This window comes from Daphnia carinata, chromosome 1 (assembly GCF_022539665.2).
Source record: "Daphnia carinata strain CSIRO-1 chromosome 1, CSIRO_AGI_Dcar_HiC_V3, whole genome shotgun sequence".
NCBI classification, from domain to species: Eukaryota; Metazoa; Arthropoda; class Branchiopoda; order Diplostraca; family Daphniidae; genus Daphnia; species Daphnia carinata.
The window spans coordinates 8,436,638-8,459,446 of NC_081331.1; the positions used below are offsets into that span (position 1 = coordinate 8,436,638).

Genomic DNA, 22,809 nt, shown 5'->3' on the forward strand with positions numbered 1-22,809 from the left:
AATACAAAGCTCCCAGCTATCCTGCGCCAAGCTACCCTGCACCAAAGTACCCTGCACCAGCCTACTCCACACCAGCCTACCCAGCACCAGCCTACCCAGCACCAGCCTACCCAGCACCAGCCTACCCTACTCCCAGCTACAACAAGGATAACAAATACGCCGACATCACCATCACAAGCCAATCCGATGAGCGCAACATCGATGGCAGCAGCCAGTGGAGGTTAATCAAATTTCATACTTTATGCTCATTAATTTAAGAATTAAAGAAACTCATTCGAAAAATTCAATCATTTCAATCCACAGCTATGCCCAGTCAGACTACACCACCCGCGAAGAATCTCAGGTACAGAAGAAGATACAAGGAGTCATCTACGATTCTTACGGGAAAGAATCGTACGGTGAAGTCTTCGGCAACACCAACAAGGGATCTTCCTACTGGATCTCCCCCGAAGGCGACAAGTTCACTTTGACCTGGGCTGCCGATGAGGCTGGTTTCCAACCCAAAGGAGATCACTTGCCCGTCGCTCCCGTCCACGAATACGAACTCCCAGTCGCTCCCGTCCATGAATATGAGCTCCCAGTTGCTCCCGTTCACATCCCCTTCAATGGAAAGGGTTACAAGATCTACTAGATTTCCCGACACGCGATTGAATATTAAAAACATGTCCTATAATTTATGTCTGTATATCGAACGCTTGGTGTAAATATCAATGCAATCAACGCAAGAAAACGCCTTTTATTTCTACAAAGTATTGCACAGCTTTACACGTTTGTTTCTATAGATGGCCATGCAAATATTTGTCGTAACGAGCTTGTGCACGTCGTTTATGGAATCGCACACTACTCTAATTCTTTCGGCTCGGTGAACTTTCTTTTAGCGACAACTATAAAATTATTAAAACAACCATAAAAAAACATTTATGTTCAACTTACCAGTAACGTAAGAAAAAGAGTGGGTTTGGTCTCCATATCCGCATTAATCCACCGTTTATAATTCATGTGGACACCTAATTTCCATTTAGAGTTTATGGCGTTTCCCTTCCATGTAATCAGCTAGTGTGGTCACAATCCATCGTTGTTCAAACCGCCGCGACCTTTGCGTCACTCTTTTCAGCCATTCCCAGACCTGCAATTAGATAAACATTCATTAGTAACGCACATATACGCAGTAACGGCGCTAGCGAACCAACACCGTTACCAAACATAAATTGTCTTATCAAGTCTTTTATACTGTAAAATAGATGATCTAACTATCACTGATAAAAGGCTACAGTTCATTATGGCACATGTTAAATTTAGCAAACAAAATGAACAAAATTAAAAATTTTAATAAATGAACTTTAGTTTTTACTTCTTTTAATGTCTTTTAAAAAGATTTTTTTTCATGCTAGAAATTAATTACATGCGAAAAAAAGCCATAATAGAAAAGTCGGATGGTCTAATTACGGGTCGGGATTGGATTGTCTCCCGCCGTAAGACCGGGAAGCTTCTCCTCGGTCACGACAGTTAATATTTGTTAATTTGTAATATAAAATGATTGCCATAAAAACATTGTCAATATAAAAAAAAAATTCGTTTCAACAAAAAATAAACTCCGTCCGTCAAATTGTATATTTAAATAATCATGTAATGATTTGAACATGTCGTCATATGATGCAGGAAATTCGTGGTGTTTCGGTTATGAGTACCGTACATTCTTAATCCATACACAGCACGTCTTGAGTTAGGTATCGCGTTTCAAATGTAGCAAGTAGCTCGTAATAATGGAGAGATTTTATTCCTATATCTAGGTGAAGTAAAAAAGCAATCGGGTGACCTTCTTTCGAATATTATTCAGTTGATTTTTTGTTCGTGCTTTTTTATTCATGTTTAGAGCAGAGCTGAGCTGCCCTAAAATCGGATATGAAGCTTAGGTTTGACAGTAAATATTCTTAATTTACTCGTTGATTTCATTTTATAATGCAATTTTAATGTTTTAGGGAATTGGATGTTCTAGTTCATTTGATCTAACTTCAAACGTGGGCACGAGTGATAGTTTTGGAAAAGAGGATGTTATTCTTAAGTAAAAGCGTACACAAAACAATGAAACTTCAAACGTCGACGACTTGTTTCGTTTAACCCTTCATGCTTTGATGACTGGTGATACTCAGAAAAAAACTGAAAACTCATTGCTCGGCGAAGGAGCTCTTGAACGGTGCAACGTAGAAGAGTTGGGGCGCCGTGATGGCTTTTAAAGGTGGATCCATTCTCTGGAGTACTGAATGAAGGTGCCGATCCGTGGTCATGATGACAGCCGCCGGTGCTGTCCTGGTCGACGAACAGCCGAGACAGTGATGGCAGATGACGTGCACGAAATTAGACACAACTATATTTACGGAGACGGACATGGTTGTGTTGATTTTTTTCTTGTATTTCGATTCTGTTACTCTCGTTGGCGACCATCAGCAGAGAGTAGATGACGAGTTGGCCGCCAAGAAACAGTCCCCGCCTCATAAAGTCGACCAATCGAGAAGAATTAGGGAAGCATAGAAGATGTTCTTTTGCAGGACGAGTAGTTCGTTAAAAAGGTTTGAATGGAACGAGATGAACGGCTCAGGCCTGGGAAAAGAGAAGCGCCGTTCTACTGTGAAAGCTCACGACTTTTTCCGAACGAGCTTCGTAGGTAACTGAAAACAGTCGGACATTTGTATGTTTTGCATGGTATTGCGTAAGTAGACGTTTGCATCGGCAAATGTTAATATAACACAGTCTCTTTTCTGATATTGAACGTCTGCTATGAGCGCAGCTTCTCTCAGTCTATCGCCAAATGGTTTTCAACGAAAGCCTCAGTCGACTTAATCATTTCAAGTTGACTTTGTTCGTGCAATTGGCGTTGGCACGTTTTCGCCATCGCTTTGGCATTTTGACCTCATATTCTTTCCTAAACATAATCTTAAAAAATCAACACGGAGTTTCTTTCATCGTTGTGCACAATTCAATTGCGTTCTTTTTTTAAGTAGTGGCGAAGGCTAACGCAGGTGTCCAATGTGATGGAAAAAAGGAATATAATTCCGAGTAGGCCTACTAACATCTTTGATGAGGTAACGAACGTGTTATGCAGGGTCAAAAAAAAAATTCATTTCGGAACCAAGTGGTTCGAAATGATAATATACAAATGTACGTGGCTTTGTCGCTAATGGATTTTTTCTCTTTCATTTTTCCCTTTTCGTTTGACTAATTACGTTGTTGTCAAGAGAACCGCTTGGCAACGTCAGTCACGTCGTCCTTGCATCTGCCAAGATTCTACGTGATTGTGGCTAATTTGGTAACACGCAAGAAAAAACGCGGTACAACCGATCGATGTGATGGTTTTCTTCTAGTGCCTTTGAATGTCGCAGAAATGACAGACCCATTTCCGCCATTCTTCCTTCCCTCGTCAACCTTATACTACTAGTATTAAGCATGACGATACCGGACCTTAAATAAATTTGATTACGCGTTTCCTTTTTTTTTACTTATTTATTTCAATGAATCGTTTCCCCAGCCAAGGCATCCAGACCTCCATTCTTGTTTCTATTTCGGCCCAAATCAAAATTATCCCCTTTCTGACAAACTATTCGACAGTGTTTGACCTTTCTACTTTTTTATTACCATGTAGACTTCAGCAATATCGAGCAATCCTATCGAAAGAGATCCGTCAAAAATTCATTGATTCGCTTAACAACTAAACAGAAAGGAAGCGTGAATTAGCAATCACGTAGCTTCCACAGTTTCAAGGCCTGGCGGGGATTTTTCAGCACCCTAACGTCGACGTTAGGGTCCTGACGTTATGTCGTGCTACTACATGGTGAGTGAGAGAAGCATGCCGCAAACTGATGGAACACTGCGGCGTTCCAAGCATGTGAAGACAGTAGTTGTGTGGATGCTTCCCTCACTCACCATCTATTAGCGCGATACGAAATGGCTGCCTTTACATTTGACAACGGTTCAGGACACTTCTGTATCCCTGTTAGTTTAATGCGCTTTAAAGTTTTATGTTTTATTAAATGGAAGTAATTTCCGTAAGACTGTGTTTCAAGAATTGTTCGTTTTCGTGTTCCATATTTTGTCATTTCAATGATGGCCCAAACAGCAATTAAAGTCAGATCGCACATATGCCTAGACCCCCCGTTGGCGTCGAAGAACTAACCGATCCGGCCGACCGAATATTATGCGGAGTCCAAGTGGCAGAATACTCCCCTCGACAACTGGCTCTCCTACAACACGCCGACCGAGACATAAGGAAGTTTGTTCTCTGCCTTCAGGGGTACGGTGACAAATACGGCCCCCCAAAGGAAAATAACGGTTTCGTTTTGTACGAAGGAGTACTGTACAAGAAGAATGTCAAGCCAGGTTGCCAACGTCTCCTATTGGTGCCTTCAATCATCCGTCGGGATCTTCTGTTTGCATGTCACGATACACCAATCGGCGGCCACCACGGTATAGAGAAAACCTTGGCTAAACTATCCCAACGATACTGGTGGAAGAACATGAAGAAAAGCGTAGAGGCATATGTGAGTACCTGTGAGTTCTGTCAACCTTTAAAATCTCGGGTAGGATATCCAGTCGGAAAACTATGTCCTATTCCTCCACCTAAAGAAGTGTTCGAAATGGTAGCAGCAGACCATCTAGGTCCCTTTCAGAAGACAGCAAATGGGAACTACCATGTGATAGTGTGTATCGACTACTTGACCCGATGGATCGAAGTAAAAGCAGTGAAAGACACCGGCACCGAAGCGGCAACTTTTCTAAAAAACAACGTTTTCCTCCAGCACGGACCTCCACGAAGGTTCATCAGCGATAGAGGTCCCGCTTTCTCTTCGGCGGCCTTCGCAGACTTCTTGCACGAATGGCGAGTGCATCACATTTTAGCTTCAGCCGAACATCCCGAAACCAATGGATTGGTGGAAAAGGCAAACAGAACCCTAACCGCTACGCTAGCAGCATTCGTGAACTTCGAACATGACGACTGGGACAAGGGGCTACAGGAAGCGGCGTTCTCCATCAATACCGCGAAACAGTCAACAACGCAAATTACTCCCTTCGAACTGGTATACGGACGGTCAGCGGTTCTCCCACACGAAGCCAACTTTCCATGGCCACCCAACGATTCCGAAACTCACGAAGAACGCCGAAAGAAGGTTACAAAATGGAGAAAATGCGCGCGTCACCTAACCTTCAAGAGACAACGGAAGAGCCAACACACCTACGACAGCCGCAGGAAACCCAGCCCTCTTTTCGAACTGGGTGACTTAGTGCTCGTGGAACGTAAGCCCCGGTGTAGTGGAAGGACAAAGAAGTTTTTGGCCAAATTCGTCGGACCCTATCAAATCTGCTCTTGCTACAAGGTAGAAGACCTTCCTGCCCATAGAAGAAAAGGATCTGGCGCCGCTTTAACGTCCACGTTTCTCAATTACGACGTTACTTCCCGCGACGTGAAGTAGATTGGCTACCGGACGAAGAGACTGACGAAGATTGTCCTGGCCGTAGTGAACAGCCGGAATCTGCAGAAGACGCCTCGGACGTCGACAGAATCGGAAACGAAGACGACCTGGGAACGGACTCGACGGCCAACGACGAAGAGGACGAAGAGAACGTTCCAGTTAGAACGTCTTCAGTCACCACAAGATCAGGAAGACTGTCTCGTCAACCAAACCGATTTGTTGCCGGATTCCGTCGCTAATTTTTGATATCTCTTAGTATACTCGTTCGCCCGATTAAATTCGATGTATCTGTTAGTTTTGTGTTCTCTCCCAGTTTGTGTTCGAATTTTAAAACTCATACGACCAAGTTTAATTTAATATGGTTGACATGTAGCCTATGCAATACTTGTTTTTCTTCTTTTCCCCAAATTCCTCTGTTTATTGTTAGATCAGGAGATCTTTTTTTTTGTCAGGAAGGGCCGAATGTTGCGAAATGACGAAATGCTAACGTTTAGCCCTGGAGCGTTTTGGTGGGCTAGTTGGCATCCATGTATTCCTAACCCCCTGTTTTACCCCCTGGTTTTGGAGTCGAAATGTGACGAGTTAGCAGAGTGTGACGAGACGTTTTGCGAAACGAACGTCGTTAGGCAAGGCCTAAAATACAGGAATTTAAAAGTGTTCGTTGTTTTGTGTTTCGTTCAACGTCTTTTCCGCAACAGGTTCATGCGTCCATGGCGCAGCTGAAACATTGTGCCCCTAGCACGTGCGTTAATGCAACGCACGCAAGTACCCAAGTCGACCAGAACATTGAGCCAGGTTTTACGTGGTCATTATAATATTTGGACGTTGAGCTCGACGGTATGTAGCACAACCACCTACCAAATGAGTTCGTGTATCTATTGCAAAGATTTCATATTACACAGGCTGTATTCGTATGCCGCAATTCATCCCGGAGCTGGATCGCACACCTCACACAGGTGTTGCCTTATTCCATGCAATGTTTTGATGCATCACCGGCTTTCGCTCGTTAGTAGCGCTACACGTTTCATAAAGGTGACTGCACACACTAACATGGCTTTGTACGCACTCTTTTCTATCAGTGGCTCTCGGTCTGTGCGTCACTTCTTTTGAATCAAAATCTGTATATAAAACGGAGGACAGTCAGTAGGAAAAACAGAATCCAGCGTCACACACCGTGAAATCGAACTTTGTATTCGTATGTATCCATCACGCATTTCATCCTCTATTGGAGTTTGGATCGCACACCTCACACAGGTGTTGCCTTATTCCATGCAATGTTTTGATGCATCACCGGCTTTCGCTCGTTAGTAGCGCCACACGTTTCATAAAGGTGACTGCGCACACTAACAGAAATTAGTACGCAGCGTGTACGCACTCTTTTTCAGCATTATATTTTTATCAGCTACAAAAAGGCTCTCGGTCTGTGCGTCACTTCTTTTGAATCAAAATCTGTATATAAAACGGAGGACGCTGCTGCTCCTGCACCTGCCCAGTTGCTCAAGTCAAGATCGGACGACTTCCCTGCTCGAATTTCTGCTCCTGCTCCCGCTCCAGTTGTTTACGCTGCACCTGCCCCAGTCAAGGTGGAGCATAACTTCCCTGGTCGCATTTCGGCACCTGCCCATGCACCAGTTGTTGTTGCAGCTCGTACTCCCGTTCAGGTTAAGATCTCCGTCGAGTTCGACTTCCCTGCTCCCATCTCCGCACCAGCTCCCACTCCCATCGTAGCTGTTGCATCAGATATTGTTGCTGCGAACAGTTCAACTAACGGCAAAATCTAATATTTCATTGAATCTTCTGCGCAAAAGCCACCTAGCAGTAGATCGAAGAGAATAATGAAACCCTTAGTAGCCGGGATTTGCGAACGTTCTATTATTTTCGGCACACGATTACCCCTACACGTCCCACTATTAAAATGTATTACATATACGTAATTATTTATTCAATTTGAAAACTATTAAGATAAATAGGGAACTGAATGAACAAAGCATAAATTTCATTTGTTCTTTTTATCACTGCGTTCGTTTTTGTAATCGAAATAAAGTATTTTCGTTCCATTGAAACGATTCAAAACTAAACTAGGATACTGGGATCAAACACTTTACTAATGGAAGAAACTATAGGTGTCCCCGTCGATTATAAAATGTAGATTAAATTTAATACGGATACGACATACAAGCCCACTCTTTTCTCGCGTGATTTTAGATTGCCTTTGATTCATATTAACATGTATTTTTTGTACCGATAATACAAGAGATGTCAGCGCATTCCGTACATGAATTTACATAATGTATTCAGTCAGGATTTTAATAATTTTGTATATCTTATAGCCTTCGGACAACATACAAGTCAGAATACACCATCAGCGAAGAGTCTCAGGCCCAGACGAAGATGGAAGGAGTCACCTACAATTCTTATGGAAAAGAATCGTACGGTGAAGCCCTAGGCAACACCAACAAAGGTTCCTCCTAATGGGTTTCACCTGAAGGCGAGAAGTTCACTTAGACCTGGGCTGCTGGCGTAGCTGGATTCCAGCCCAAAAGAGATTACTGCCTGTCGCTCCTGTCCATGAATACGAACTGCCAGTCGCTCCCGTTCACACCGCCTTTAACGGAAAGAGTTATAGGATTTACTAGATTTCCCGACACACGATTGAATATTTAAAACATGTCCTATAATTTATATCTGTAACATTGAACGCATGGTGTAAATATAAATTCAATCAACGTAGGAAACGCCTTTAATTTTTACGAAATATTGCACAGGTTTACGCGTTTTGTTTTTATCGACGACCATGCAAAAATTTATCGGTAACGGGTTTGTGAACTACGGTTAGAATAGACGTTGCTTGTGGAATCGAACGCTACTCTAACTTCCGGCTCTCTACCCCACCATTCCACGGACATTCCCCGCGTGAGCGATGAATCATTTTATTGTTAGTAAACATTTTTTTTTGTATGAAAAAGCATTTTTTATTCAAAATAATTCAGCTGTATCAATTACGTATATCCTGCCATTTCCAACACGTAATTCTATCAAGTTGCTTTGATTCGTGCTTTGATGTGCGTGATTGATTTAAATATAATAAAAATATTTGCGAAGCTTAACTAACCCAAAAGAGTGGGATTGGTCATCACATCCGTTTTAATCCACCGTGTGGACACCTAATTTCCATTTAGAGTTTATAGCGTTTGCCTTCCATGGAACCATCCGGCGCGGTCACAATCCATCGTTATTTTACCTGCCACGACCTTTGCGTCACTCTTTCCAGCCATTCCTAGACCTGCAATTAGAATTAGATAATCATTAATAAGGCTACTATATACACGCAGTAACGGCGCTAGCGAACCAACACCGTTACCAAACATAAATTGTCTTATCAAGTCTTTTATACTGTATAATAGATGATCTAACTATCACTGATAAAAATCTACAGTTCATTATGGCACATGTTAAATTTAGCAAACAAAATGAACAAAATTGAAAATTTTAATAAATGAACTCTATTCTTTACTTCTTTTAAAGTCTTTTAAATAGATTTTTTTCATGCTAGAAATTAATTACATACGAAAAAAAAGCCATAATAGGAAAGTCGGATGGCCTAATTACGGGTCGGGATTGGATCGTCTCCCGCCGTAAGGTCGGGAAGCTTCTCCTCGGTCGTCACTAGGTGGCACGTGACTAGCACGCATAACTAAACCGTTCAATTCCTGTAATTGTGCCGGTCTTGCAACGTTGGCAATATTATCAGAGAAAACGTGATTAGTAGCTTAGTTGATGTAATTGGTGTAAAACCGGTCACCTTCGTCGCTTTGTTTTCGACGAATGGCAATGGCAGAAACCAGTGGTAACGAAGGTAACAACTGCCCTGGCTACGACATAAAGAAGTTCCATTCGTATAAGGAAACATTTGTTTTACTACTACTCAGATCATTGCCTTTTACGGAAATCAAAACATACTTTGCGTTTATATCTCATCAATAAATTACATTTGGATGGCTCACGCCCTTCAATTTTCACGGAGGAAAGAGTGTACAACTTAGTAACCAGGTCCAGTGCGCGAATAAGGGAGAGCAGGGGCAACTGGGAGTTCGTATTCGTGAACGGGAGCAACTGGGAGCTCGTATTCGTGAACGGGGGCTACAGGCAAATGGTCACCTTTGGGCTGGAATCCGGCATCATCAGCGGTCCAGGTCAAAGTGAATTTCTCACCCTCAGGAGACACCCAGTAGGAAGATCCTTTGTTGGTATTTCCTAGGACTTCACCGTACGATTCTTTTCCGTAAGAGTCGTAGGTGACTCCTTGCATCTTCTTCTGGACCTGAGACTCTTCACGGGTGGTGTAGTCAGACTGGGCATAGCTGTGAGTTGGAATAATTATTTATTTTAAAATGTGATTATCTTTAAATCTTGAATTAATGAATATAAAAAATAAACTTACCTCCACTGGCTGCTGCCATCGAGGTTGCGCTCATCAGATTGGCTGGTGATCGTAATGTCAGCGTATTTGTTATCCTTGTTGTAGGCTGGTGCGGAGTAGGCAGGTGCGGAGTAGGCTGGTGCGGAGTAGGCAGGTGCGGAGTAGGCTGGAGCGGAGTAGGCTGGAACAGAGTAGGCTGGGGCAGAGTAGGCTGGAGCGGGGTAGGCTGGTGCTGGGTACTTTGGTGCAGGGTAGCTTGGTGCAGAGTAGCTTGGAGCTTTGTACTCCGGCTTGTAGCTGGATGGAACAGCGGCAGCGATGGCCAAGAAAGCGGCGATGATGATCTACGAAAAGAAATTGATAAGCAATGAAACTGTTAAGTGATAAAATCAAAAATAAAATGCCGTTTACAAGTTTCATGTTGACTGCTGTTGAGGAGTTGAACAACTGATGGCTTCAATTACTTTCAGTCAGGCATAAATAGCGGAGAAAAATATTGGCTGTGTTCGTTTTCTATTTCATTTCCTTTCTTGACCTAGTTCTGAAAGCGATGAGCATCGCCCTTTGGTGGTTAACTATGCTTCACATTCCAGGCCATGGCTATTGCAATGCAGTGATTGCATTCGGTAAATAGCACCAAAAGATAATATGCTTGTCCCAATAATTCAGCAACATTGTCATCTAAAACTTGTATTCATAGAATTGAACATACAGTCGTCCTTATTCGTGATTCACGCTACCATACGTTTGTGCTGGAGTAGCAAGGTACTCAGCTAAAGATGCTCAGAAGTTGTTATCCCTAACTACAAGTTGGTTTTTCTAAAACAATTCTGTAATGTGGCTGATGTGAAAAGTGAGAGTGCTCTATTCTTGAACAACGCCCAAGTCTAGTTGCTTGAATGAAATCTGGCTGCCAGAACAACTAGGTCAATCGAATGTAATTTAACATTCACTTGACTATATAAGACCAGAAATGGAGAACCATATGCATCAATTGTTCATCAAATCAACCTAGTCCAACATGAAACTTGTAAGGCAATTAATTCTTCATTATTTCCGATTACAATAAAATATTTATGAGTTTTAATTAACGACGATACTTTGCCGCCAGTTCTTCGTCGCCACTTTCTTGGCTGTGGCTGCCGCTGTTCCATCCAGCTACAAGCCGGAATACAAAGCTCCCAGCTATCCTGCGCCAAGCTACCCTGCACCAAAGTACCCTGCACCAGCCTACTCCACACCAGCCTACCCAGCACCAGCCTACCCAGCACCAGCCTACCCAGCACCAGCCTACCCTACTCCCAGCTACAACAAGGATAACAAATACGCCGACATCACCATCACCAGCCAATCCGATGAGCGCAACATCGATGGCAGCAGCCAGTGGAGGTTAATCAAATTTCATACTTTATGCTCATTAATTTAAGAATTAAAGAAACTCATTCGAAAAATTCAATCATTTCAATCCACAGCTATGCCCAGTCAGACTACACCACCCGCGAAGAATCTCAGGTACAGAAGAAGATACAAGGAGTCATCTACGATTCTTACGGGAAAGAATCGTACGGTGAAGTCTTCGGCAACACCAACAAGGGATCTTCCTACTGGATCTCCCCCGAAGGCGACAAGTTCACTTTGACCTGGGCTGCCGATGAGGCTGGTTTCCAACCCAAAGGAGATCACTTGCCCGTCGCTCCCGTCCACGAATACGAACTCCCAGTCGCTCCCGTCCATGAATATGAGCTCCCAGTTGCTCCCGTTCACATCCCCTTCAATGGAAAGGGTTACAAGATCTACTAGATTTCCCGACACGCGATTGAATATTAAAAACATGTCCTATAATTTATGTCTGTATATCGAACGCTTGGTGTAAATATCAATGCAATCAACGCAAGAAAACGCCTTTTATTTCTACAAAGTATTGCACAGCTTTACACGTTTGTTTCTATAGATGGCCATGCAAATATTTGTCGTAACGAGCTTGTGCACGTCGTTTATGGAATCGCACACTACTCTAATTCTTTCGGCTCGGTGAACTTTCTTTTAGCGACAACTATAAAATTATTAAAACAACCATAAAAAAACATTTATGTTCAACTTACCAGTAACGTAAGAAAAAGAGTGGGTTTGGTCTCCATATCCGCATTAATCCACCGTTTATAATTCATGTGGACACCTAATTTCCATTTAGAGTTTATGGCGTTTCCCTTCCATGTAATCAGCTAGTGTGGTCACAATCCATCGTTGTTCAAACTGCCGCGACCTTTGCGTCACTCTTTTCAGCCATTCCCAGACCTGCAATTAGATAAACATTCATTAGTAACGCACATATACGCAGTAACGGCGCTAGCGAACCAACACCGTTACCAAACATAAATTGTCTTATCAAGTCTTTTATACTGTAAAATAGATGATCTAACTATCACTGATAAAAGGCTACAGTTCATTATGGCACATGTTAAATTTAGCAAACAAAATGAACAAAATTAAAAATTTTAATAAATGAACTTTAGTTTTTACTTCTTTTAATGTCTTTTAAAAAGATTTTTTTTCATGCTAGAAATTAATTACATGCGAAAAAAAGCCATAATAGAAAAGTCGGATGGTCTAATTACGGGTCGGGATTGGATTGTCTCCCGCCGTAAGACCGGGAAGCTTCTCCTCGGTCACGACAGTTAATATTTGTTAATTTGTAATATAAAATGATTGCCATAAAAACATTGTCAATATAAAAAAAAAATTCGTTTCAACAAAAAATAAACTCCGTCCGTCAAATTGTATATTTAAATAATCATGTGATGATTTGAACATGTCGTCATATGATGCAGGAAATTCGTGGTGTTTCGGTTATGAGTACCGTACATTCTTAATCCATACACAGCACGTCTTGAGTTAGGTATCGCGTTTCAAATGTAGCAAGTAGCTCGTAATAATGGAGAGATTTTATTCCTATATCTAGGTGAAGTAAAAAAGCAATCGGGTGACCTTCTTTCGAATATTATTCAGTTGATTTTTTGTTCGTGCTTTTTTATTCATGTTTAGAGCAGAGCTGAGCTGCCCTAAAATCGGATATGAAGCTTAGGTTTGACAGTAAATATTCTTAATTTACTCGTTGATTTCATTTTATAATGCAATTTTAATGTTTTAGGGAATTGGATGTTCTAGTTCATTTGATCTAACTTCAAACGTGGGCACGAGTGATAGTTTTGGAAAAGAGGATGTTATTCTTAAGTAAAAGCGTACACAAAACAATGAAACTTCAAACGTCGACGACTTGTTTCGTTTAACCCTTCATGCTTTGATGACTGGTGATACTCAGAAAATAACTGAAAACTCATTGCTCGGCGAAGGAGCTCTTGAACGGTGCAACGTAGAAGAGTTGGGGCGCCGTGATGGCTTTTAAAGGTGGATCCATTCTCTGGAGTACTGAATGAAGGTGCCGATCCGTGGTCATGATGACAGCCGCCGGTGCTGTCCTGGTCGACGAACAGCCGAGACAGTGATGGCAGATGACGTGCACGAAATTAGACACAACTATATTTACGGAGACGGACATGGTTGTGTTGATTTTTTTCTTGTATTTCGATTCTGTTACTCTCGTTGGCGACCATCAGCAGAGAGTAGATGACGAGTTGGCCGCCAAGAAACAGTCCCCGCCTCATAAAGTCGACCAATCGAGAAGAATTAGGGAAGCATAGAAGATGTTCTTTTGCAGGACGAGTAGTTCGTTAAAAAGGTTTGAATGGAACGAGATGAACGGCTCAGGCCTGGGAAAAGAGAAGCGCCGTTCTACTGTGAAAGCTCACGACTTTTTCCGAACGAGCTTCGTAGGTAACTGAAAACAGTCGGACATTTGTATGTTTTGCATGGTATTGCGTAAGTAGACGTTTGCATCGGCAAATGTTAATATAACACAGTCTCTTTTCTGATATTGAACGTCTGCTATGAGCGCAGCTTCTCTCAGTCTATCGCCAAATGGTTTTCAACGAAAGCCTCAGTCGACTTAATCATTTCAAGTTGACTTTGTTCGTGCAATTGGCGTTGGCACGTTTTCGCCATCGCTTTGGCATTTTGACCTCATATTCTTTCCTAAACATAATCTTAAAAAATCAACACGGAGTTTCTTTCATCGTTGTGCACAATTCAATTGCGTTCTTTTTTTTAAGTAGTGGCGAAGGCTAACGCAGGTGTCCAATGTGATGGAAAAAAGGAATATAATTCCGAGTAGGCCTACTAACATCTTTGATGAGGTAACGAACGTGTTATGCAGGGTCAAACAAAAAAAAATTCATTTCGGAACCAAGTGGTTCGAAATGATAATATACAAATGTACGTGGCTTTGTCGCTAATGGATTTTTTCTCTTTCATTTTTCCCTTTTCGTTTGACTAATTACGTTGTTGTCAAGAGAACCGCTTGGCAACGTCAGTCACGTCGTCCTTGCATCTGCCAAGATTCTACGTGATTGTGGCTAATTTGGTAACACGCAAGAAAAAACGCGGTACAACCGATCGATGTGATGGAGTGCCTTTGAATGTCGCAGAAATGACAGACCCATTTCCGCCATTCTTCCTTCCCTCGTCAACCTTATACTACTAGTATTAAGCATGACGATACCGGACCTTAAATAAATTTGATTACGCGTTTCCTTTTTTTTTTTCTATGACTTATTTCAATGAATCGTTTCCCCAGCCAAGGCATCCAGACCTCCATTCTTGTTTCTATTTCGGCCCAAATCAAAATTATCCCCTTTCTGACAAACTATTCGACAGTGTTTGACCTTTCAAATGTACGTGGCTTTGTCGCTAATAGATTTTTTCTCTTTCATTTTTCCCTTTTCGTTTGACTAATTACGTTGTTGTCAAGAGAACCGCTTGGCAACGTCAGTCACGTCGTCCTTGCATCTGCCAAGATTCTACGTGATTGTGGCCAATTTGGTAACACGCAAGAAATAACGCGGTACAACCGATCAGACTTGCCGCGCCGATCAATTTTCCGATCGCGATCTCCGATCCGATCTTTTTAGTTTGATCGGATCGGGCGATCCGTTCAAACTGCGAAAGATCGGATCGGCGATCAAATTTTGCCGATCATTTTTAGCGATCATTTTTGTGCAGCATCTAACGGTAAAAATTTACACTGTTTCGCGAAAATAGCATTGGCTGTTACAGCGACAGTCACTGGCGGCCATTGAGGGTGAACACTAAACAGTTTCCTTCAATTGACATTCGCAAAAATAGCAGTGAAATAGAACCCTGCGGCTGAAAATCTACAGCTAGATGGCGAAAAGTTTGATCGCTAAAAACGATCGGATCGCGATCAATTTTTTGGGATCGCCGATCCGATCTCCGATCTTTTTCAAAAGATCGGAACGGCGATCAATTTTTGATCGCGATCGCGGCAAGTCTGCAACCGATCGATGTGATGGTTTTCTTGCAGTGCCTTTGAATGTCGCAGAAATGACAGACCCATTTCCGCCATTCTTCCTTCCCTCGTCAACCTTATACTACTAGTATTAAGCATGATGATACCGGACCTTAAATAAATTTGATTACGCGTTTCCTTTTTTTTTTCTATGACTTATTTCAATGAATCGTTTCCCCAGCCAAGTCATCCAGACCTCCATTCTTGTTTCTATTTCGGCCCAAATCAACATTATCCCCTTTCTGACAAACTATTCGACAGTGTTTAACCTTTCTACTTTTTTATTACCATGTAGACTTCAGCAATATCGAGCAATCCTATCGAAAGAGATCCGTCAAAAATTCATTGATTCGCTTAACAACTAAACAGAAAGGAAGCGTGAATTAGCAATCACGTGGCTTCCACAGTTTCAAGGCCTGGCGGGGATTTTTCAGCACCCTAACGTCGACGTTAGGGTCCTGACGTTATGTCGTGCTACTACATGGTGAGTGAGAGAGGCATGCCGCAAACTGATGGAACACTGCGGCGTTCCAAGCATGTGAAGACAGTAGTTGTGTGGATGCTTCCCTCACCCACCATCTATTAGCGCGATACGAAATGGCTGCCTTTACATTTGGCAACGGTTCAGGACACTTCTGTATCCCTGTTAGTTTAATGCGCTTTAAAGTTTTATGTTTTATTAAATGGAAGTAATTTCCGTAAGACTGTGTTTCAAGAATTGTTCGTTTTCGTGTTCCATATTTTGTCATTTCAATGATGGCCCAAACAGCAATTAAAGTCAGATCGCACATATGCCTAGATCAATGCATTACAATTTTCAGCCAGAAGGCAAATATTTTTTGTTTAAAGCTTGGAATGAATTCAAAATATTTTTTACGATGCAAAGAACAATACAAATTTTGGTACGCAAAACAAGTAAAAATTGGATGAGCTGCCGTAACCATTAAGAGTGAAGAACAAAGTCCGTTGATTGTTGGTCAAGGTGTCCATTAGGATTCATAAGAATTGCATAAAATACGTGTCCGCATTTCATATCCGACGCTTAAATCAACAAGGAATCAACCACGCCCATTTGGCAGTCTCTTACGAATACCTGAGAATCCCCCCATCTCTCCCATCCCAGTACGTTTTCATCTTTACAGAACACCGTAGCAGAAACGAGTGCCAGTCTGCATCAGCCGACAGGTAACCAGTAAACCCTATACTTTTATGTATGTTTTGCAATTTCGAGACCTATCCTCGTAAACAACTGATTACAAAGAAATAATCGAGAAAGGATAGAACGAACAAGAACTTTACGACACGTAATTTTTTGACGTAGTCCAGTAAGTGACACACGGTTCATGCGTCCATGGCGCAGCTGAAACATTGTGCCCCTAGCACGTGCGTTAATGCAACGCACGCAAGTACCCAAGTCGACCAGAACATTGAGCCAGGTTTTACGTGGTCATTATAATATTTGGACGTTGAGCTCGACGGTATGTAGCACAACCACCTACCAAATGAGTTCGTGTATCTATTGCAAAGATTTCATATTACACAGGCTGTATTCGTATGCCGCATTTCATCCCGGAGCTGGATCGCACACCTCACACAGGTGTTGCCTTATTCCATGCAATGTTTTGATGCATCACCGGCTTTCGCTCGTTAGTAGCGCCACACGTTTCATAAAGGTGACTGCGCACACTAACAGGGTTTTGTACGCACTCTTTTCTATCAGTGGCTCTCGGTCTGTGCGTCACTTCTTTTGAATCAAAATCTGTATATAAAACGGAGGACGCTGCACCTGCCCCAGTCAAGGTGGAGCATAACTTCCCTGGTCGCATTTCGGCACCTGCCCATGCACCAGTTGTTGTTGCAGCTCGTACTCCCGTTCAGGTTAAGATCTCCGTCGAGTTCGACTTCCCTGCTCCCATCTCCGCACCAGCTCCCACTCCCATCGTAGCTGTTGCACCAGATATTGTTGCTGCGAACAGTTCAACTAACGGCAAAATCTAATATTTCATTGAATCTTCTGCGCAAAAGCCACCTAGCAGTAGATCGAAGAGAATAATGAAACCTTTAGTAGCCGGGATTTGCGAACGTTCTATTATTTTCGGCACACGATTACCCCTACACGTCCCACTATTAAAATGTATTACATATACGTAATTATTTATTCAATTTGAAAACTATTAAGATAAATAGGGAACTGAATGAACAAAGCATAAATTTCATTTGTTCTTTTTATCACTGCGTTCGTTTTTGTAATCGAAATAAAGTATTTTCGTTCCATTGAAACGATTCAAAACTAAACTAGGATACTGGGATCAAACACTTTACTAATGGAAGAAACTATAGGTGTCCCCGTCGATTATAAAATGTAGATTAAATTTAATACGGATACGACATACAAGCCCACTCTTTTCTCGCGTGATTTTAGATTGCCTTTGATTCATATTAACATGTATTTTTTGTACCGATAATACAAGAGATGTCAGCGCATTCCGTACATGAATTTACATAATGTATTCAGTCAGGATTTTAATAATTTTGTATATCTTATAGCCTTCGGACAACATACAAGTCAGAATACACCATCAGCGAAGAGTCTCAGGCCCAGACGAAGATGGAAGGAGTCACCTACAATTCTTATGGAAAAGAATCGTACGGTGAAGCCCTAGGCAACACCAACAAAGGTTCCTCCTAATGGGTTTCACCTGAAGGCGAGAAGTTCACTTAGACCTGGGCTGCTGGCGTAGCTGGATTCCAGCCCAAAAGAGATTACTGCCTGTCGCTCCTGTCCATGAATACGAACTGCCAGTCGCTCCCGTTCACACCGCCTTTAACGGAAAGAGTTATAGGATTTACTAGATTTCCCGACACACGATTGAATATTTAAAACATGTCCTATAATTTATATCTGTAGCATTGAACGCATGGTGTAAATATAAATTCAATCAACGTAGGAAACGCCTTTTAATTTTTACGAAATATTGCACAGGTTTACGCGTTTTGTTTTTATCGACGACCATGCAAAAATTTATCGGTAACGGGTTTGTGAACTACGGTTAGAATAGACGTTGCTTGTGGAATCGAACGCTACTCTAACTTCCGGCTCTCTACCCCACCATTCCACGGACATTCCCCGCGTGAGCGATGAATCATTTTATTGTTAGTAAACATTTTTTTTTGTATGAAAAAGCATTTTTTATTCAAAATAATTCAGCTGTATCAATTACGTATATCCTGCCATTTCCAACACGTAATTCTATCAAGTTGCTTTGATTCGTGCTTTGATGTGCGTGATTGATTTAAATATAATAAAAATATTTGCGAAGCTTAACTAACCCAAAAGAGTGGGATTGGTCATCACATCCGTTTTAATCCACCGTGTGGACACCTAATTTCCATTTAGAGTTTATAGCGTTTGCCTTCCATGGAACCATCCGGCGCGGTCACAATCCATCGTTATTTTACCTGCCACGACCTTTGCGTCACTCTTTCCAGCCATTCCTAGACCTGCAATTAGAATTAGATAATCATTAATAAGGCTACTATATACACGCAGTAACGGCGCTAGCGAACCAACACCGTTACCAAACATAAATTGTCTTATCAAGTCTTTTATACTGTATAATAGATGATCTAACTATCACTGATAAAAATCTACAGTTCATTATGGCACATGTTAAATTTAGCAAACAAAATGAACAAAATTGAAAATTTTAATAAATGAACTTTATTCTTTACTTCTTTTAATGTCTTTTAAATAGATTTTTTTCATGCTAGAAATTAATTACATACGAAAAAAAAGCCATAATAGGAAAGTCGGATGGCCTAATCGTCTCCCGCCGTAAGGTCGGGAAGCTTCTCCTCGGTCGTCACTAGGTGGCACGTGACTAGCACGCATAACTAAACCGTTCAATTCCTGTAATTGTGCCGGTCTTGCAACGTTGGCAATATTATCAGAGAAAACGTGATTAGTAGCTTAGTTGATGTAATTGGTGTAAAACCGGTCACCTTCGTCGCTTTGTTTTCGACGAATGGCAATGGCAGAAACCAGTGGTAACGAAGGTAACAACTGCCCTGGCTACGACATAAAGAAGTTCCATTCGTATAAGGAAACATTTGTTTTACTACTACTCAGATCATTGCCTTTTACGGAAATCAAAACATACTTTGCGTTTATATCTCATCAATAAATTACATTTGGATGGCTCACGCCCTTCAATTTTCACGGAGGAAAGAGTGTACAACTTAGTAACCAGGTCCAGTGCGCGAATAAGGGAGAGCAGGGGCAACTGGGAGTTCGTATTCGTGAACGGGAGCAACTGGGAGCTCGTATTCGTGAACGGGGGCTACAGGCAAATGGTCACCTTTGGGCTGGAATCCGGCATCATCAGCGGTCCAGGTCAAAGTGAATTTCTCACCCTCAGGAGACACCCAGTAGGAAGATCCTTTGTTGGTATTTCCTAGGACTTCACCGTACGATTCTTTTCCGTAAGAGTCGTAGGTGACTCCTTGCATCTTCTTCTGGACCTGAGACTCTTCACGGGTGGTGTAGTCAGACTGGGCATAGCTGTGAGTTGGAATAATTATTTATTTTAAAATGTGATTATCTTTAAATCTTGAATTAATGAATATAAAAAATAAATTTACCTCCACTGGCTACTGCCATCGAGGTTGCGGACATCGGACTGGCTGGTGATCGTAATGTCAGCGTATTTGTTATCCTTGTTGTAGGCTGGTGCGGAGTAGGCTGGTGCGGAGTAGGCTGGTACGGAGTAGGCTGGTGCGGAGTAGGCTGGTACGGAGTAGGCTGGTGCGGAGTAGGCTGGTGCAGAGTAGGCTGGTGCGGGGTAGGCTGGTGCGGGGTAGGCTGGTGCTGGGTACTTTGGTGCAGGGTAGCTTGGTGCAGAGTAACTTGGAGCTTTGTACTCCGGCTTGTAGCTGGATGGAACAGCGGCAGCGATGGCCAAGAAAGCGGCGATGATGATCTACGAAAAGAAATTGATAAGCAATGAAACTGTTAAGTGATAAAATCAAAAATAAAATGCCGTTTACAAGTTTCATGTTGACTGCTGTTGAGGAGTTGAACAACTGATGGCTTCAATTACTTTCAGTCAGGCATAAATAGCGGAGAAAAATATTGGCTGTGTTCGTTTTCTATTTCATTTCCTTTCTTGACCTAGTTCTGAAAGCGATGAGCATCGCCCTTTGGTGGTTAACTATGCTTCACATTCCAGGCCATGGCTATTGCAATGCAGTGATTGCATTCGGTAAATAGCACCAAAAGATAATATGCTTGTCCCAATAATTCAGCAACATTGTCATCTAAAACTTGTATTCATAGAATTGAACATACAGTCGTCCTTATTCGTGATTCACGCTACCATACGTTTGTGCTGGAGTAGCAAGGTACTCAGTTAAAGATGCTCAGAAGTTGTTATCCCTAACTACAAGTTGGTTTTTCTAAAACAATTCTGTAATGTGGCTGATGTGAAAAGTGAGAGTGCTCTATTCTTGAACAACGCCCAAGTCTAGTTGCTTGAATGAAATCTGGCTGCCAGAACAACTAGGTCAATCGAATGTAATTTAACATTCACTTGACTATATAAGACCAGAAATGGAGAACCATATGCATCAATTGTTCATCAAATCAACCTAGTCCAACATGAAACTTGTAAGGCAATTAATTCTTCATTATTTCCGATTACAATAAAATATTTATGAGTTTTAATTAACGACGATACTTTGCCGCCAGTTCTTCGTCGCCACTTTCTTGGCTGTGGCTGCCGCTGTTCCATCCAGCTACAAGCCGGAATACAAAGCTCCCAGCTATCCTGCGCCAAGCTACCCTGCACCAAAGTACCCTGCACCAGCCTACTCCACACCAGCCTACCCAGCACCAGCCTACCCAGCACCAGCCTACCCAGCACCAGCCTACCCTACTCCCAGCTACAACAAGGATAACAAATACGCCGACATCACCATCACCAGCCAATCCGATGAGCGCAACATCGATGGCAGCAGCCAGTGGAGGTTAATCAAATTTCATACTTTATGCTCATTAATTTAAGAATTAAAGAAACTCATTCGAAAAATTCAATCATTTCAATCCACAGCTATGCCCAGTCAGACTACACCACCCGCGAAGAATCTCAGGTACAGAAGAAGATACAAGGAGTCATCTACGATTCTTACGGGAAAGAATCGTACGGTGAAGTCTTCGGCAACACCAACAAGGGATCTTCCTACTGGATCTCCCCCGAAGGCGACAAGTTCACTTTGACCTGGGCTGCCGATGAGGCTGGATTCCAGCCCAAAGGAGATCACTTGCCCGTCGCTCCCGTCCACGAATACGAACTCCCAGTCGCTCCCGTCCATGAATATGAGCTCCCAGTTGCTCCCGTTCACATCCCCTTCAATGGAAAGGGTTACAAGATCTACTAGATTTCCCGACACGCGATTGAATATTAAAAACATGTCCTATAATTTATGTCTGTATATCGAACGCTTGGTGTAAATATCAATGCAATCAACGCAAGAAAACGCCTTTTATTTCTACAAAGTATTGCACAGCTTTACACGTTTGTTTCTATAGATGGCCATGCAAATATTTGTCGTAACGAGCTTGTGCACGTCGTTTATGGAATCGCACACTACTCTAATTCTTTCGGCTCGGTGAACTTTCTTTTAGCGACAACTATAAAATTATTAAAACAACCATAAAAAAACATTTATGTTCAACTTACCAGTAACGTAAGAAAAAGAGTGGGTTTGGTCTCCATATCCGCATTAATCCACCGTTTATAATTCATGTGGACACCTAATTTCCATTTAGAGTTTATGGCGTTTCCCTTCCATGTAATCAGCTAGTGTGGTCACAATCCATCGTTGTTCAAACTGCCGCGACCTTTGCGTCACTCTTTTCAGCCATTCCCAGACCTGCAATTAGATAAACATTCATTAGTAACGCACATATACGCAGTAACGGCGCTAGCGAACCAACACCGTTACCAAACATAAATTGTCTTATCAAGTCTTTTATACTGTAAAATAGATGATCTAACTATCACTGATAAAAGGCTACAGTTCATTATGGCACATGTTAAATTTAGCAAACAAAATGAACAAAATTAAAAATTTTAATAAATGAACTTTAGTTTTTACTTCTTTTAATGTCTTTTAAAAAGATTTTTTTCATGCTAGAAATTAATTACATGCGAAAAAAAGCCATAATAGAAAAGTCGGATGGTCTAATTACGGGTCGGGATTGGATCGTCTCCCGCCGTAAGACCGGGAAGCTTGTTGTGTTGTTGTTGTTGTTGCATGTACTAGGTTGCTTGTTGCGTTGATCCTCTGTAGCCATGGCTCTGTTGCCCATGATTCTCGTTGATGGGATACTAGTCGTTGATGGAACCGGCATGGAAGTGATAGAGAAATTCATCTATGGCCTCCTTCTCGACCATCAGAATATAATGATTTTTTAGAGTGCGCTCGAGCCTTTGAATGAACAGACG

At 42.0% G+C, this 22,809-nt stretch overlaps 5 protein-coding genes across 5 annotated transcripts; 3 read left to right on the forward strand and 2 right to left on the reverse strand.

Moving 5' to 3' along the window:
• Positions 1-5: 5 nt before the first annotated feature.
• Positions 6-730, forward strand: LOC130691819 (endocuticle structural glycoprotein SgAbd-1-like; the record flags this gene model as incomplete). Its single annotated transcript, XM_057514811.1, has 2 exons — positions 6-220; positions 304-730. Coding segments are annotated over 2 exons (543 nt in total), but the record flags the coding sequence as incomplete, so codon positions are not given.
• An 8,681-nt stretch (positions 731-9,411) lies between these two features.
• LOC130693743 (pupal cuticle protein Edg-78E-like) lies at positions 9,412-10,302 on the reverse strand. The gene is made up of 3 exons (XM_059497491.1): positions 10,294-10,302; positions 9,904-10,121; positions 9,412-9,823 (listed from the first exon to the last, which is right to left on the reverse strand). The coding sequence occupies exons 1-3, from the start codon at positions 10,300-10,302 to the stop codon at positions 9,502-9,504; spliced, it is 549 nt and encodes a 182-aa protein (XP_059353474.1). The 3' UTR covers positions 9,412-9,501.
• A 574-nt stretch (positions 10,303-10,876) lies between these two features.
• On the forward strand, positions 10,877-11,781 carry LOC130693761 (endocuticle structural glycoprotein SgAbd-1-like). The gene is made up of 3 exons (XM_057516966.1): positions 10,877-10,912; positions 10,994-11,271; positions 11,355-11,781. Exons 1-3 carry the CDS (start codon positions 10,904-10,906, stop codon positions 11,680-11,682), a joined length of 615 nt encoding a protein of 204 aa, XP_057372949.1. The 5' UTR covers positions 10,877-10,903; the 3' UTR covers positions 11,683-11,781.
• A 7,622-nt stretch (positions 11,782-19,403) lies between these two features.
• On the reverse strand, positions 19,404-20,403 carry LOC130693716 (endocuticle structural glycoprotein SgAbd-1-like). The gene is made up of 3 exons (XM_057516911.2): positions 20,351-20,403; positions 19,946-20,283; positions 19,404-19,865 (listed from the first exon to the last, which is right to left on the reverse strand). The coding sequence occupies exons 1-3, from the start codon at positions 20,357-20,359 to the stop codon at positions 19,544-19,546; spliced, it is 669 nt and encodes a 222-aa protein (XP_057372894.1). The 5' UTR covers positions 20,360-20,403; the 3' UTR covers positions 19,404-19,543.
• A 530-nt stretch (positions 20,404-20,933) lies between these two features.
• On the forward strand, positions 20,934-21,838 carry LOC130693751 (endocuticle structural glycoprotein SgAbd-1-like). The gene is made up of 3 exons (XM_057516954.1): positions 20,934-20,969; positions 21,051-21,328; positions 21,412-21,838. Exons 1-3 carry the CDS (start codon positions 20,961-20,963, stop codon positions 21,737-21,739), a joined length of 615 nt encoding a protein of 204 aa, XP_057372937.1. The 5' UTR covers positions 20,934-20,960; the 3' UTR covers positions 21,740-21,838.
• The last annotated feature ends 971 nt before the right edge of the window (positions 21,839-22,809 follow it).